Source organism: Neltuma alba, unplaced genomic scaffold (assembly GCF_004799145.2).
Source record: "Neltuma alba isolate B1F8T4 unplaced genomic scaffold, ASM479914v2 tig00006604_pilon, whole genome shotgun sequence".
Classification (NCBI taxonomy): domain Eukaryota; kingdom Viridiplantae; phylum Streptophyta; class Magnoliopsida; order Fabales; family Fabaceae; genus Neltuma; species Neltuma alba.
The window spans coordinates 48,353-66,114 of NW_021634510.1; the positions used below are offsets into that span (position 1 = coordinate 48,353).

The 17,762-nt window shown below is 36.0% G+C and overlaps 3 protein-coding genes across 3 annotated transcripts; 2 read left to right on the plus strand and 1 right to left on the minus strand.

The window, feature by feature from the left end:
• Nucleotides 1-671: 671 nt before the first annotated feature.
• Nucleotides 672-5,375, plus strand: LOC114750662 (uncharacterized). The gene is made up of 5 exons (XM_028939256.1): nt 672-851; nt 2,054-2,468; nt 3,653-3,971; nt 5,168-5,226; nt 5,341-5,375. Exons 1-5 carry the CDS (start codon nt 672-674, stop codon nt 5,373-5,375), a joined length of 1,008 nt encoding a protein of 335 aa, XP_028795089.1.
• A 1,700-nt stretch (nt 5,376-7,075) lies between these two features.
• On the plus strand, nt 7,076-10,379 carry LOC114750663 (binding partner of ACD11 1-like). The gene is made up of 6 exons (XM_028939257.1): nt 7,076-7,081; nt 7,950-8,036; nt 8,445-8,548; nt 8,991-9,066; nt 9,171-9,254; nt 9,831-10,379. The coding sequence occupies exons 1-6, from the start codon at nt 7,076-7,078 to the stop codon at nt 10,377-10,379; spliced, it is 906 nt and encodes a 301-aa protein (XP_028795090.1).
• A 2,230-nt stretch (nt 10,380-12,609) lies between these two features.
• On the minus strand, nt 12,610-16,987 carry LOC114750664 (cyclin-SDS-like). The gene is made up of 7 exons (XM_028939259.1): nt 15,920-16,987; nt 15,516-15,686; nt 14,102-14,268; nt 13,703-13,831; nt 13,387-13,564; nt 12,929-12,973; nt 12,610-12,672 (listed from the first exon to the last, which is right to left on the minus strand). The coding sequence occupies exons 1-7, from the start codon at nt 16,985-16,987 to the stop codon at nt 12,610-12,612; spliced, it is 1,821 nt and encodes a 606-aa protein (XP_028795092.1).
• Nucleotides 16,988-17,762: the final 775 nt, after the last annotated feature.

Below are 17,762 nucleotides of genomic sequence, written 5' to 3' on the forward strand. Positions count from 1 at the left end.
TTATTGTGCTTGTGTCCTAGTTGTGATCAGAAACTCCCGAAACCTTCTTTCTTTGGGATCGGTCATTATCAATTTGCTGCCAATTGATAATAAAGCGGCATGAAAAAGCTAAACTTTAGCTAGTTAGTGAATAAGAGTCAAATTATTAATATCTAATAGCACACTATTCAATTTGAGATTAGGGATACAATTGTATGCATGGCTTCTCTTTTCACACGCGACTCATGGTTTTGGGAGCAGCTATAGAAATTTCAATGAAACCAATGGTAGATTTTGTTGCATGATTGCTGGTGGGAGAATTTTCCAATGAGATACCAACAATTTATAAGTTATTTTGATGGATAAAAAGGGTAACTGTAGATAGTTCAGGCATTAAACTTACACGCGCGCGCGCGCACACACTTTTCAAATGAAAAGGTAGCAGCAAATAATTATCGCTGAATAATATTGTGGGCATAATAGATATTTATGTGCATGGAGGGGGAAAAAATTCATTTTCCTTACCAATATTTTGAATTCCAGGTAAACGTTAGGGTTTACTGTAGTTGTTATTAATTAAGAAATTAATGTTGTCTGTTATTATTATTTGTTCACCAAAAAAAAAGAGTAAAAGAAAAGGGCCAGCTCGTTAAATTTGGTCGTTTAGAAAAAGGTTCAATTACACCAGATTGATGAGCCGGCCCCAACAATACAAAATAAAAGGCAGCTTATGGAAGGAGCCGGACTCGACTTCTCGAGAAAGGCTCCCTCGGGAGATAACCCGGGATGGTCTTTACCGCAATGACAAATGCAGCACCACAAGCTGCCGGATGAAGCAAACCAAAGCCACAGCTCTGCCCGAACATTCTGAGGTTGATGACCAGAAAGCCAAACCAAAAAGCAGAACATAACCAATCCTAACCTAAGAGGCACGCATTTAATGATACTTTCTCCTCCAACGAAACTTGGACACGCAAGCCATTTGCATGAGTGATGGAAGACGCGTCGAACTCCATGAAAGTGCCTAGCCTTCCACCAAGAAACTCTGCTACCTCGTACGTGTAATCCACACATGAAACTTCGGGAAAAAGTGCAGAGCCCAGCAAAGTATTAGGAGTCCATTCATATAATGCTCGGGAGAAACCTTGAAAAATCCACGTTCCTTGACTTAAAATAGCATCAAGCTCTTGAGGACGACTAAAATATAGAACAAACAGATTCTTAACATTCTGCACCACCCTTATGATAACCTTTGAATGTCAATAATATCGGATTAAAGCTTGAAGTTTCGCTGCATGCAGTTTCCTCACACTAAAGAACGTTGACAATCAGAAAATGATTTCTGCAGAAAGCCAGATAAGTATTATCACAAGCCGGAAGTTTCATCTAGTAAACCATAAAGAACCACACACGCCTAAGAGAACAAACACCAACCACAAAAGATAGCCAGAAGCAAACCAAGCTAAAGACAAGATGGAAAAGCGAACTAAACTGATTCTGAGATGAAACTGAAATAAATGGGCTGTGACTACAGAGAAAGTCAGCACATGTTTGACCAGAAAATTTGCGGCGAACATATTATCAGTCAGTGAAACTCAAACTTCTGAATGGACGAGAAAGGTAAACCCAGAGACCAGCTGCGTCTGACCGTCCGATACATGTCACATACGGTGTAATCCTTCCAATTATACTACAGGGATTGAACTGTGATTCATCAAATTTTGAAGGGTAATAAAAATCGATACAATAAATCAGTCAGAGGTTCAGTCCAAAAAGTATCAGAGCTTCCGGCCGCCCACAACGCCGCCGTCCGCGTTCTTGTCGAATGTATGGCTCCTTTCACTTCACTTTATAGCTTCGGATAATCGTCTTCAAAGTCTTGCGCTACATCCATGCTTGTTGTTGAGTTTGGTTCCTGTCTCGGCGGTGTGAATTGAAGAAGATATTCATGAATATTTGAATATTTAGATATTCATAATTGTATGATAATAATTAGAAAAAAATATTTAATGTCGTTATAAACTTATCAAAGTTATTTTTTATTTTGTATTTTTTAAATAATGTTAATGTGAAGAAGCCTGTGAATTTGAAGACGATCTCAGGAGTCCGTTACAGTCTGCATGGCACAACAGCTTTCGCCAAACTCGCTGCTTGCTGCGACTTCCCCGAGCCAAGAAAAGGCATCAAGATGATGGAACGTTTCAGGTTGAAGAGACAGGCTCCCATTTCAGAATCCAAAACCGAGCCCGATCCCAAAAATGACGGCGTCGTTGTCCCCGATGATCCCTTCCCTCCCCAGCTCAACATTCCCCAGGAACGGGAAGCAACCGCGCGACTTGAACCTTCCAATAGCCACGTCTACACAGAAGATGAAGACCCGTTCATGGGTTTAAAGCTTCGAAGAATGGCCTCCTCTGTCCCAGATTATAGAGGGGACTACATTGACATGTCTTCTCACCCGCTCTTATTGAAGATTTTGCAGAAACAAGGTTAGGTCTAATTAAATGCAATGACTTATTCCTTGCTTGCGTTTCCGTAATTTGGAACTCATATTTGTAGGTTGCGGAGTTCTGAGTCTTCATGGCTATATTAATCTGTTCATGAGATGTTTGAATATAAAGTTTCTAAATTTATGTGTTCTATATGCCGTAAATAAACAAGGATTGATGATAATTTTTATATTGAGGTTTAATAAACAGATATCCAAATACTACCTGGAAAATTGGAAAAACAATCACCAAAATCACCACAATCCTTTTATAACCCTTTCGTCTGTTCCATTTGTGCATGGATGCCAATAAAGCAAGTTTATCCTAGACCTGGGCGGCTGCTTCTAGACTATATATATCTTCCGGCCACTGGATGGATTATTTTGTGAATTGAGCATGTGCTTTTAAATGTAAGACTTTGCTTCGAAAAATATACTGGGATCATGACATTTGAGCCCTTCTAAAGAAATTATTAACATTTTGGTCTCTTCGAAAAAATTTATTAACACAGTATATTGTAGTTGTTAGTTTCAAAAGAGTCGTTGTATCAAAGAACCGAGACATCAACAATTCCCTTGCAGTTGACTGAAAAGTCATTCTCCCAAATTTATTTGCCCGTGTGAATATCTCTTCATGCTATAGTATAGTGTTTGTGATATTCGTAGTGCTTCTTCATAATCTCGCCAGTTGAGGATTGCATTGGTTGAAGTTACGCGATCATTAAAAACTCTGGGAGTTTGGCTGACTGCAACTGATTGCAAAAGGACAACGTTACAAGTTTTCAACCACGACGAGAAGTTTATTGTTATGGTTTCGGGATGGTGATGCTAATTACTAATCATATGAGCGACCAACTAAAATTATTGTTATGCTCTGAGAAATTTAAATTAATAAAGGTTTTGGATTTCACGTGGTCATCATCTACCATTTACTATCATTAATCACTGAATCATGTGAAATAACATATTTAAACTACGATAAGCAATAAGTTTTTGTTTCTGCTTTTGTCTGAGGGAATGAGACAGGGATTGTAGAGGGAGTGATGCACGGCACAAATATAGCAATTTGAAAAGATTTGTGTGCTTGAAAGGAATCAAATGAGGGGTTGGACTGGGAGAGAGAAAGATCTGATGTAACAATCCGTGAAATCCTGAATTATATTTTTTTCCATTTCCTTTTAACAGGAGACAAGCAAGTTCTATTTGCAGATAAAGTTTTGAGGTTAACAGGCTCAGGGAAGATGAAACGCCGTATTCTGTTGATTACTGAGTTTGCCATTTACATTGTTGACCCAGAGTCCGATGCGCTTAGAAGAAGGATTACCCTTGCAGCTGTTGAGAAAATGTATCTCAGTGCGCTGAGTGATAACTTTTTTGCAATAATAATTCCAACAGAGTATGATCTACTCATGGTTAGTACGCGAAAGACAGAAATTGTGACTGTGTTGGTTAAAGCTACCAAGAAGGCTTCTAATCATGAACTCAAATTGGGTTTCTCCAATTGGTAATGAAACTCGTACATGTTACTTTTATGACACCTGTTTGTTTGTAAACAATAAAGATTTGTCTCTTTAATGTACTGGTTATGTTAGAGTGATTTGTTTCATTATCTCTGTTGGATGCTTCGAGGAAGTAATAAAATTATATTTGAGTTGTGCGTGCCTCTTTTTAATATGAACATGTTTGGAATATTGTGAAAAATTATTGCAAGGATGGAATTTTTCGGCTTTTATGTCCCTGAAATCTACGTTTACTTCCATGAGGAGCCATTTGCGTCGGAGAGAGATCTATTGTCAACCATTCTAAGTATACAACAACAATTGAGCCTTATTCCGCTAGGTAAAGTCGGCTATATAGATCATACGATGCTATTAAATCTTATTAATGACCAAATCTTTAGATAGATTGTTAATTGAAAGATTTTGCTCTATAACTTCATTGAGGTTTTTTTTTTTTTGGACATTCCTCTATCCTTACTATTTGTTTAGCCCTCTTCACTAGCACATCCAAAGGCCTTCTCAAACTATCTCAAACGATTTTCTACCATTTTCTTTTCAACAGGAACTGTTCTAGGTATGTAGTCTTGAAACACATATGGAAAGTAGTGGCCATAGTAATGGTCCAATAGGCTTGTTACTATTCAGTCGTATGTTGAAAAATTTTGTGGAAGTGCTTTGTCTGATCTAATCTACAGAGTGCTTAAAATTTATTGTTGTATAAGCATGCTAGAACAGCTCATTGACTTTATTCTTCCATTTGTAAGTTTTATGCTCGCTGTTTGTGACTTAACTACATTTGAACATGAAAACGTCAACAGGATTTTTCTTCTTTTCTTCCAATCTTTATTCTGTGTGACTGCACTTTCTGTTATCCCCTTGACCAGATTTTTGCCCTACTACTGCATGTAAGTTCTGTCTTACTACAACTCAAGGCTTTGGCCCTGCATATTTCTTTAAATTCTCAAGCACTTTGATTCCTGTAATTATTACTAAATAACTAGTACTTTAACAATCAAATTATCAAAATCTGTGTTGTAATTTCTGAGTGGTTTTTACCATGTTTAATAAAAAAATTTATGCTTACTTTGTATGCATTTTAGTGGCTCAAGTCCTATTGAGTGAAGTTGTTTGCATTCATGTTTTCTTCAAGCTTTCCTGAGCTTTAATGCATCACTAAAGCATGTTTTAAATTGCTTTGTAGTTTTGAATACCATGCAGCGGCTGACCTGCCAAAAGAAATCCAATTTGAAGAAGTCGAAGGTAAGTAACTAACTATTTCTTCTCCTTTCTTCCTTGCCTATTTTCTTTGGAACAGGGATTTACTCTCTTCATTGGATTTCTGAAGATTCTCCATTTCTGTTTTAAAACTTTCAGGGGGTGTTAAAACAATAATTTCAAGGAGGGAGTAAATCCTGCTTATCAAAATTTGTTCTAAGATTTACTTTTGATGAGGTGAGATGCTGCTCATGCAGTTTTGACCGTGTCTGTAAAACTTAGAGAGAGATCTGCATAGTTGAGTTTTGAGGGAACTGTGACTGAGGTTCTTTTGAACATACGTATAATAAGTGACAACAGAAACTTGGGAGAAGGAAAAGAAAGAAAAAGAAGATGTCAGGTCTGAACTTGAAACTCGATTTATCTGATGTCTGTACTATGATTCAGATGGATTTCATCGTAAATTATATGAAATTTTTGTGATGCACTATCAATTCACTGGAGCTTAATTTCAAAACGGCCTCGTGCACTATGAATGGTGGAATTGCTTTTGCATTCCACCAATCGAATGGGAGTTTTTTTTTTTTTGGATTTCTGTTCACTCTGCATATTTACCTTTTTTTTTTTTTTCTTCAAAGAAATGAAAAATCGAAGAGATAAACACAGAGGGATTTTATTTGGATCATTGGAGGTGCGGGGGACACTGGAATAATGAGCTCTATATGATGTTCATCTTTTTTTTTTTTTTTTTTTTTTGCTCTTTAAAATTGCCGAGAAATGAAGGAAACTAAAATCTTATTTTTATTTTGGTCCTTGTTGATATATATCAATTCATACGTAATTAATCTTCTCAATTCCTCATTATTCTTAATCGTTGAAAATTTGAACGGACAGGGTTCTAACTTCTAACGGCCTTTCAAATGATTTTTTTTTATATAATTAATCCATTCTTTTAAAAGAGAGGGGGAAAAAAAAAAGACTTGTCACCCTACTGGCTTACTCTTTACTGGTCCATAATACAAATCCTATAATGGGCTAATAACCAAACATACAAGCCCAATATAGAGTCAGCCCAACAACAAACCAGATTATCGCTCGAAGTATGCATGCATGCAGCAAATTTAGGAGAAACCATGCTAAACCAGGAAACTTCATAAATTCACTGCCAATATCATTAATTATATTTTTGAAACTGGATATACGCTTTACTTTGCGTGACGGTCTTTTTTATTATATTATTTAATTTAATTTTGTTATTTCATTTGAGAGACCGAATAAATTGGAGTATTTGTTTTTATATATATATATATATGTCTTCAAGTTTAAACTATTTGTGTCTTTTTTAAAAATAAAATTTAATTAAATTTTTCATTTCTGATTTACTAGTGAAATAATGAATAGGAGGACTATCATTGTAAATTTAAAATTTAGGAGTTCCATTATTAATTAAAAAATTATGAAAGCTATTCGTACATGGTGGCTTAAATTATTCTTTCAATATATTTATTAAAAATGCATAAAATCGGGCGTTCACAAAGTTTATTTTAATTTTATGTAATCTAGCATAGTGTTTTATAATAACACACATTTTAATGCCGGCCAAAAAAATAATAATACACATGTTAATTATTTTTTTCCCCTAAATCTTAAAAATGTCCAGAGCTCAGCCCATGAAATCTCGGAAAGGAAAATCGTACAAACAAACAACGGCCAAAACTAACCGACCTTCATATTGTGTTGATCAAATTGGGAACGGCTTCACCATTTTGTTCCTCCAAAACTATCACCATCTCCTTTCTCCTTCTTCCTCTTCAACATTCTCATTTCCTCTCTGTGGCGTCATTTCCAGCCACTGTGACCGTCGTTGTTTCTGCGAACCTTGCATGATCTCAAAATGTCGGTAAGTTTGACGATTTCGACGTGCTTTCGATCGCTTAGATCTGATGTGTTCGTCGCACATTCGTCCTTTTAATTGCTTGATTTTGAAGTTGTAGAATTCATTGCCCTCTGAAACTTGCTTCCTTTCGGATCCAATATGGTTTTCTTTTGTGGCGCTCGTGTCGTGTGTAAGATTGTAAATCAACCACTTAGCGTAATGTATACTCATATATAATAATATTCTAATGCTCATGCCAAAAAAAAAAAAAAAAAAGAATGTCAGCTTGTGCATTTAAAGAGTATGATGAGCGATAGTGGATGGTTTTTGAATGTGGTTACTTGATATATACATAGATTGGATGTTGCTAAAGATTTTGAAACTCTTGATTATCTTATTTCCTTATTTTTCAGCGTATGCTAATCCGTTTGCGACGACAGAGGTAAAATTGTCGACATCTACGTTGCTTAAACAAAATTACCTGGTGAATCTACCAAAAGGAAGCGTGGTTACGTTAAAGATTTTATTTCTGATCGATTTGGAATTATATAGTAACACGTCATAAGAATGAATTAATAATTTTTTTTATTATTGATGATTATCCCAGAGGTGGCGTTATTCTTATTTTAGTTGCTATGTTTATTAACCGTGATGAAGTTAGAGTTTCAAAGTTTAGATCGTCTAAAGTAAAGCCTTCACAAGCTTATTAGGATACAGTCAATACATGATACATATTCCCTTATTATGCACTTCGATCATGGTCCATTTTGGATCGAACGGCATTATTTATTAAAGAGGAAAAGGAAAAAATTTTTTTCCTACTGCTGCTTGCCTTGACTCATTTCCATTACTTTTTTCTCATGTCACGCCTAATTTAGCATTTTATGTGCAGGCCCCTGTAGACCATACTGACCAACATGTTGAAGCGATTCCACAGTCTACAACAGCTACGCCAAATTGGACAAACAATATCTCAGATGTGAGTAAAACTTTTTGTTGATACGATAAAATTGGTTGGCTTTATGATATTTGCTATGCATGTTTGAGGAATCGATTGTAGGGATTTCACATTGAAATTTAGACTTTCATGCCATATATTGACAGTGTAAATACTACAGTGATACAGAAAAGTTTGGAAAAGTAGTTATAGATCTCAAATTTAAAATACATGTGCGCATAAGGGACTCAAACTGTCTAACAAATGATTAATAGGTTACTTTCATTGACATTTTGTGTCTTTTGGCTATGCCACATTCAAGATTTATTACCCTGAAAAATAATTCTTTTGTGCCCCATATTCATGACAACTTCAAAGAGTTTGTGATCTGATTTTGGTTGTCTCAAATGAAGATTTCTAAAGCTGATTCCTTTATTTTACTTGTTACAGGTAAAAACAGTTAAGGTTAGCAACCTATCACTGGCTGCTTCTGAGATGGACGTTAGAGAATTCTTTTCATCCTCAGGTGATATTCGACACGTTGAGATGAAAAGGTAAGAACTGCAGTCTTGTGTGTATATGTATAGATATCATGATGCATTCTCATTAGGAGTGTTGTTTGGTACATCATTATATCACATTCCTTGATACTTTGGATGCCATGAGGTACGATACCAAGGTAAAAGATATATAGTCTTCAATATTCTGATTTTCATATGCCATTTGAAAGTTTTCATAAGGATAAATTAGCATTTAATAACTTAAACCTAAATTTGTGGGGATACGAGGTTCCTATGGCTTTGGGTGGTCTGAGTTATCATAAAAATGGTTTCATCTTGTGCCTTATATTTTCTTGGGTAACATCATGAAGCCAAGCATCCTAATGCTATTGTGGCAAACATGGACGTTGGACATTACATTCATATTTTGTTGAGGCAACAGTTACTCTTCTTCAAAGATTATGGGAATACTAAAAACCATTTTATTGTTCTGCAGGGAAAATGAGAGCACCCAGATTGCTTATGTTACCTTTAAGGAGTCTCGGGGGGCTGAGACAGCATCACTTTTGACTGTATATTTCCTTGCAAAAAAATTTTCCATGGATAAATTTACTGACAAATAGTGCTCTCAGTTGTTTGTTTAAATAATATTTAATATATATTTCGCCTTTAATAGGGTGCCAAAATAGCTGATCTTCACGTCAGCATCACACTTGTTGAGCATTACCAGCTGCCTCAAGAAGCTCTTCCCTCTACCCCAGTAAGTACCAGATCATAAGCCCAAATTTAGTCAGATATGTTGCCTGCAATTTAGTATCCTCATAATTCATTTTGCCACTCTCGATCCATTTATGTAGTTGAATATGATGAACATGCCTAAATACCCAAACATGTTTTTCTCTGGTTCTGAAATTATCAGTGTCAGTGACTCGGCAATGTTGAATTGTCATGGGCCGACTCTGTAAAACTAGGTTTTGAACCCGTATTGCTTCACTGCCGCAACTTACTGGGTGTTCAGTACCTTTGTCTGGGCATGATTAATTAAAATTGAGGTTTCTTTGTGCTAATGACTTCTAAGCAGCTTGCGCGTATGACAAGGAGGTTCCTTCTTTGTACGATGGATGTGTTCCAATCAGATATTATTGCTGTACAAAATTGAAAAGCACATAAATGGATATACTATATATGGATGTTGTAATCATTATTATTGCACTCAAATACACCTCACATTTGTGGGATTGGGCAGCTCTGATGGAGAATCTCAGCTAGTGAATTATATATTTTGTTTAATTTCTATTGTTATCAAATTCTGGTAATTCTTTAATGATTCTTTCAGGATAAAAGGCAATCTGCTGCTGTACTAAAGAAGGCTGAAGATGTGGCCAGTTTGGTGCTTGCCAAGGGTATAAATATGGGAAAGGATGCACTCAACAGAGCAAAATCCTTTGATGAACGTCATCACTTGATCTCAAATGCTTCTGCCACTGTTGCTTCCATTGATCAGAAAATGGGTTTAAGTGACAAGTTTAGCATTGGAACATCCATTGTGAATGAAAAGGTGAGAGAGATGGATGAAAAGTTTCAGGTTTCTGAAAAGGCAAAGTCTGCTCTTGCTGTTGCTGGGCCAAAGGCCAGTAATGCTGTGTCTGCTGTCATGAGCAATCCTTATGTTTCTTCTGGAGCTTCATATTTGTCAAGAACCTTCTCTGCTGTTGCAAAGGCTGCTGGGGATGTCGGCACCATGACAAAGGAGAAGGGTGGACAGCCTGATGTAGAAACGAAAGAGATTGTTCACAAGGGAAAGGAAGAGACCAATGATGAAGCCGGAAGCCGGCCGGTAGTTCCTGTTAATTCAGCCGATGACAGCAAGCCGGCAGTTGCATGACTTGAACTGATTTCCAATTCTCCACATTCTCACCAGTGCAGTATGGTTGATATTTTGAATGCTTATAATCAACTCATTATTCTGTTGCTGCAAGTTTGTTATTTGGTGATTCCTACTGTTGACTTTTGTAAACTTGTTATGATCTAAAGGTCATTTCTTTTTTGACAGACTTAATTCTTTAATATTGATCAATATTGAATGGATAAGATTAATTTTTTTTTATTAATATGTTACAGGATTTGAGTTTTCTCTGCACATTTTTTTGCATTAGATCATCATCATCCTTTGGATAACTTACAAATACTCCCTTGAACTTTCCAAACTGAAAGAGGGTTCTCAATTACATTTCAATATACTCCGGTCCTTAATATAGGACCCAATTCTTGAGTTGGTTTTGGTCCTAAATATAAGACCCATTTCTCATATTTATTAATTTTCTCTAAATTACTCTTATGGATACTCCCCCAACCATAATCAAGTAGAAGAGGGAGATGAGGTATTAAGAAAGATGATTATGGTATTTTAGGAAAAACATATCACATTTCTTATAATTAACTAACTTACCTAATTTTTTTAATCTAATCAAATTAATTAAATGGGTTTTATATTAAGTACCGGAGGAGTACAAGTCTTTATGGCTATTTCGCCCCTAACGTCGTTCGTTTGGAAGTCATTTCGAACTTCCTATAATAATGTCCTACAGGAGCTGATGGCAGGAACAAAAGCGAAGTTGTCATTTCAAAATGTTGTAGTCGTTTGATGATTCTTAGGGTGTGTTTGTATCCATGTTTTGACACCAAAAAAAAAAAAACGGTGGTTTTCTAGAAAAAGTAGTGTTTGGTTTAATTCTCATATAATCTGACTTTTGGATCTCAAATGGGCTTATGGAAGAAGCTAATCAATCTTGCTTTTATCAGTGGGAAGTAATTAAGGGTGCGGTGGAAAGGTAGTACTCTTCCGGTCTTTAATATAAGACCAATTTAACTAATTTGATTAAATTAAGAAAATTAGGTAAGTTAGTTAATTATAAGAAATATGATACGTTTTTCCTAAAACACCATAATCATCTTTCTTAATACCCCATCTTCCTTTTCTACTTGATTATGGTTGAGGGAGTATCCATATGAGTAATTTAGAAAAAATTGATAAATATGAAAAATGAGTCTTATATTTAGGACCAAAATCAACCCAATAATTGGGTCCTATATTAAGGACTAGAGGAGTATTTTTCAATTTCTTCCCAATAATAAATTAATTTCTTTATTTTTAATGATTTTATTTTCAATATTTCTTTTACAATTATCACATTATGTACATTTAATATTAAACATGTACTACCTCCGGTCCTTAATATAAAAACTAGTTAATTGATTTGATGAGATTAAAAAAGTTAGTTAAATTAGTTGTTTATAATAAATAGGTATTGTTTGTATTTATGATTAAATTTAATGTCAAACTAGTTCTTATATTAAGGACCGAAGGTAGTACATGTTTAATATTAAATGTAAATTAGTTGTTTATAATAAATAGGTATTGTTTTATATTTATGATTAAATTTAATGTCAAAATAGCTCTTATATTAAGGACTAGAGGTAGTATTACTTAATCAAATTCATATTCTTTTTAGTTATTTTACATCTAAACTAACTTTTTTATTAGTTGTTGAAACAAGTTTTATTTTTTCAAACTGACTTTTTTTTATAAAATCCAATCCCAACACAAATTAGATTGAAAGAAAAAGTTATTTCTCCTGTCATTGATCCCAAGTCCCAACACACCCTTATAGTGCAGTTCACTTCATTTAAATGGAAAATCAGAAGGAAAATATATTCATGTTGGCAAAACCTTTTGAAGACAGAATTTCGCCTTGTTTCTCTTTATTCATTTGTTTTTATCAGGGAAACTATTATGAAGCATTATGAGGAGATAACAAAAGAAAAAGCTTCCTTTGGAACGAAGGAATCATAATACAAGATGAGAAATTTGGGTACTCCCTTTGTGATTCAGAACAAGAACAAATTGCTCTCTATCCTGATGTTGCAATTGTTGTGACGACGGAAAACAAAGATGAGACATCTAAGGGTATCCTGACTATAATGACAACAAATAAAAAGAGGTCTATTTGCCCTATCAATAACTACGGGCAGCTTATAACAACTATTAGAGTTACACGGCCAAAAGAAAGCAAATTTTCTCTTAAAAAGGCTAAAGAATAAGAATGAGATGTTATTCAATATTCATGACCGGGCATCGAGGCCAAAGAAAGGCCACTTTCAATGACCTTTCTTTTATACTGCATTTGTATTTAGACCAATAAAAATAATTCGCAACGAACAGGAAGAAACTATAAGCACGGTATCGGCTTCCTTGTCAACTAGTGCGCGACCATTATCATAGATAGCGCAATAACCACTCCAGACTCTGTTGCAATAATTTTGAAAAAAAATTATATTAAGCTCATTCTCATTTATCAACATAGGACAAATGAAATGAAATTTGTAGTAAACTACTTATAGCACTAGTGTTCAATAAAGTTCTTCCGTAGTTACCTCAATGCATATGTGCAAATTCTCATCCTTTGATCTCACATGGATCTGCAAAATCATAAAAAACTAATTACTTACATGATCTATTCTCAATTACTTCTCGTACTGGAAGGCATATAAGCACATATTGAATATTCCATTCCAACGAAAAAGGGGGGCAAATTTAACATCTGAAGAATGTAAACAATATCATAATCCAGCTTCGAAGTCTGCGAATAAATTTGTGAATTGTCACCAGAGAGGTCCCGTTTTATGTAAACGTTATATTTGAGTTAAATTTATGCCCACAATGTTGAGGAATGGCCAAAATGAATCTAGGATGTTTGAGGCATATGGGGCCTTGCTCACATAATTTATGATTAACCATGCAGTGGGGGAAAAAGATGTGTAACCGTTGACTTGATGTATCTAATGACCAGTTAGAGCCTCAGTAATCTGCAATGTAAATGAGATAATATTACCCCAATGACTTTGTGGGATGCATTTTCATTGATGTCTAAGCAACCCAGGATTACAAGGGCGGCAGCAACTGTTGAGGGCCAGTAGCACATCTGCTCTTGAGCGGATAGTGCCAGCGTTGCCAGAAACTTGATCCTTTTCTCCACTTTTGCATCAACTTCAGCAGCTTTTAGGTAGAACCTGTAAGATGATGCATAGCTGAAATAAATATAAATTGAGGGCTTTGCTTATGTCCTCTAGCTACTAATATTAGCTGGACGTAGAACCTTATTTAAAAAATCAGATGAGACGGGAAGGATGTGAATAAAAGTATTATACCACAAGAAATTGTAGATGGTGGGCTGAAAACAACGGAAGCTGAGCACCTCCTGCACCATCCATTCCATAGCCACCACTTCACATCTACTATACATGGTGCTTCCTATGTAGAAATTCTTTTGCCGCACGCTACAAGGCTCGACAGATTATTACTTAAGTTAGCTTAGCATATAATCAAATGAAAATGAACCTTACTAATCTGGGGATTCGATTACATATGATTTCTCCACTCAGTTTCAGCCAACTAATCAATAATCTATTTCTCTAGTCTATAATCTCAGGGTTCTATAGTCAGTCACTCGCCAGCAGGCCGCTCAAATCAATATGATGAAAACAACTGGTCACCTATTTGACAGCTAGGACTTCAAGAAAAGAAAATGAAAAGGTTAAACACTTTACCTATTATTAGGCTGGTTTTCTTCGATCCTCGTGGCCAATGTGAGGCAGGCTATTCCAACAATTTGAAGGTTCTTTTTAGTTTTGAAGTATCCTTTGCTTAGGAACCGGTCAAGAAGGCTGACTCCAAGAAACATCGTCTCTTGTCGAAGCTCTCTTCGACAAGATTGCTGCCCATTTGAACCCAATTTTACATGTAAGAATTTCAGACAAGATCAACAACCAATTCAAATTCCAGTGATTCTATAACCGCTAGCTAGCATCAGAAATAACAGTTCCAATAATATAAGACATAATTTCTTTTTTTTGGTTTTTATATTTTAGTGGGTGACACTGCTTGGGGCAAGTATCTGTGCTGAAGAGAAAAAGCAAGCCCCGACTGAAGTGGCGGGACATAAAAAACCTTAGTAGACTTCTTTCTGTACCCCCGGCCAACTACTTTGTTGACGCCAAAAAAATAGTTATTCATCTAACAATGAGAAGAAGAAAAACTACCCTTCGATTCATTAATAGGGAATATTATACAATAATATAAAATAAAAATTATTAAATAAAAATATTATTTACAATAATGACGAGGATAATGTTTTAGACCAAATAGTAATTATTTTATTTTAAAAATAAACTTTAGTTAAAATTAAAGTTACTCAAGTATAATATGTGAAAAATATTCTTTAGGCGAAAGTACTTAAATAATGTTAAATTGGAGATTTAAAAAAAAAAAAAGTGCCCTAATCATTGTTTCTTTAAAATAATTAAATTTTTTTCCAGAATTCAATTAAAATAATTCAGTATAAATAATAGGCAACTTTTATTGAATTTAAATTTAAAATTAAAAGTAAAAGCACGTGGTTATAACAACAGGAGCACGTTCCATATTGTAGCAAGTTATAACTGCCATTTCTGTTTTCCCGGCAAAACTCTTGCCATACAATGCATTCAGCATACGTGTTCCTGAGAATGCCAATAGAATGACAATACTGCCCTTCTCTCGTGCGTGTTCTCTTTCGAGGCTTCAACGAAGCAATGCCCATGAGCCCAACAGAAAACAAGGCAATGAGCCAATGACGTCGTGGCAGAACTCGAAAGTCAAAACTATCAACACGGATACGAGAAAAGTGCACTGCATGCATGCCGTTACCATTCACCAAAATTGAAGTACGCCGGCAACTCGAAGTAAGAGATGGTCTTCAAAGAGCCCAAGTGTAGAGAATATTTACTCTCTCACACAGCATTAAATTTTCTTTCCACTCGTTTTTTTTTTTAAAGCTGTTTGAACGTGTTCTATCAAACAAGCTTAATAGCTAGCCATAAGAGACCGAGCGGCTCTCTATTTTATGCCAATCATCGCGATTAATGAGCTATTTAAGACATCTGAGAAATTAACAATTGAATCAGGGCTCCGAATTAGACTAACCTCAATTATCCAGTGGACCATGTGCGAGCGTTGCTGAAGAACGAGCTTGCCGTGATCGGTGGTGTTGGAACAGTACTTCTCTGCGTAATTGCACAAAAGCAATTGCCCCCGTTCTCTTTTTCTGAGCATTTGGTAGCTTTCTTCAACCTCCGCATCTTCAAACCTCAAGAACTAAAATCAAATTTATCAAATTCCTGAGAATCCCGTATCATAATGTAATGGAAATAAAATAAACAGTGCTTTTTTTTTGGTTGAAAATGAAACGATGATTTGATTGATTATTATAAAAACAAAGACGAAAATATGCCACTATTGGAGCTGAAACCATGGCCTAATTAATATCTTAATTTCCTCTCCAGACCACAAATTTAAGCACCAATCAGCGCTTAAGAAATAAAACATACTTCCGGTTGATGTGAGGTACCATCCTCGGCGCATAAAGCAATTCCAGTATCCGGTGAAGTCAACCTCGAAAACTCATTGTTGTACTGAATAAACAAAGAAAATGTTGGCGAGGCAGTTCCGGCAACAGAGCCGTCTGAGAATTGACTTCCAGAATCCGTAAAGTAATCCGAGATTTCTAGCTCTGAGCTTTCAGGAAATATATCTGAGCATTGGTCAGGAAATTCTGCCTCCTGACTTGAAGAATACTCTGAGAGGTCCCCATACGAGAATTGCTCCGTGCAAGTTAGATCGGAATCGTCGACAATATGATTTGACCCCTGTTGTATGCTCGATTGCGCATTTAATTCGATTGTGTTCACATTAGCGCGATGATTTCCAAAAACTTGAGCGAACTCTAATTCGGATGATCCGTATTCCTTTCCTCTGAGCGTCTCCTCTCCATTTTTTCCAAACTTCTCGGGAACACGAGAACCTGCTGGAACGACATCGTTTCCCGTTATCTCCGATGAGAATTTAAGACTTGCGGTGCCGGCAGAGCATTGCTCTTCGCAAGTAGTCTCCGATTTCGTAAAAGCTTCAGAACCTTCATTTGTTTCGGTTTCTTTCGCATTCTTACTTTCTCTTCCACTCCTAAATTTCAACACCAGATTCCTCTGTTCACCAACGACTCCAGAATTCGAGTCCACACACGAAGACTCAGACACCTCCATATCACCATCCTCTTGCTTCTCAGATCTCCGAATCCTCCTGAGCTCGTTGCATCCATCCTTCGGAAGATCTACAACTTCGTTGATTATATCCTTCATCGAACCCGACCTTCCTTTACTCTCGAACCCAACCGATATTCTGGTCAAATTGCATGACTCTTCATCATTAAAGCGAAAGCAAGAGCTCGAATCCACTGAAATTACATTCCCCTCAGAAGCTTTGAATTTCTTCGAAGCAACCAAGACTGGAGAGATCTGGCATCTTCTCCGACGATGAAGCTTAGACCGGAGCTTCTTCCTGATGCACGGCCGGGGTTCCGGTTCCAGTTTCCGCTTCAATCTGCTCGATCTAACTGTCATTGCTGTTTGGCTTCCGAGAATTGCAGAGCAAATTAGCGGCGTTGAAGTGTGTGTTGAGAGAGAGAGAGAGAGAGAGAAGGAAAGAGAGAAGGACGGTTACAAGAGTTGAGGCTTGCTTCGGTGAAGCGTGGGGTACATGGCGGAGATATTTATATGGTATGGTGGTCCCACGTACGCCTTTTCCGTGCTCTCATTCAGACATCAAGACCAGTTAATATTTATGGAAGACGACAATTAAATGTTCATTTCGTATGTGCTCTTTTCCACAGCCCAACTCATAAATAGTCTGAAGAGTAAAATTTATTTTCAAAGGCATCTGAATTTTTCTTTTTTGAAAATAAAAGCATTAGCAGTTAAAAGCTTGGCTGCTCTTTTTAATTATAAAATTGAAAGTGTTTAATTGTCACCCCAAAAAATGTTCACTTAAATGATCAACTAGTATTGTGACAACTAACACAGAGTCACAGACCATATGCTGGATAATTTGGTTAAAAAATTTACACTAAAATGACTTCCTTGCATATGTACAATTGTGCGGAAATGAAAATGTAAATAAAAATAAGATAAAAGAATGGAATGAAATTATATGAATTTAATATTCAATAAAAAATTATGTTCCGTGATTTGTAACTCTCTCTTGCCAACCTGCTGCCCGCGTATACATTCCCGTCCCCAGATGCGTGCATGATTTGTAACTCTGTATAGCATGATTTGCACTGCAAAGTAAAACTTCTATATTAAGTTGTAATATACCAATCTGCCACTACGTTTGTAA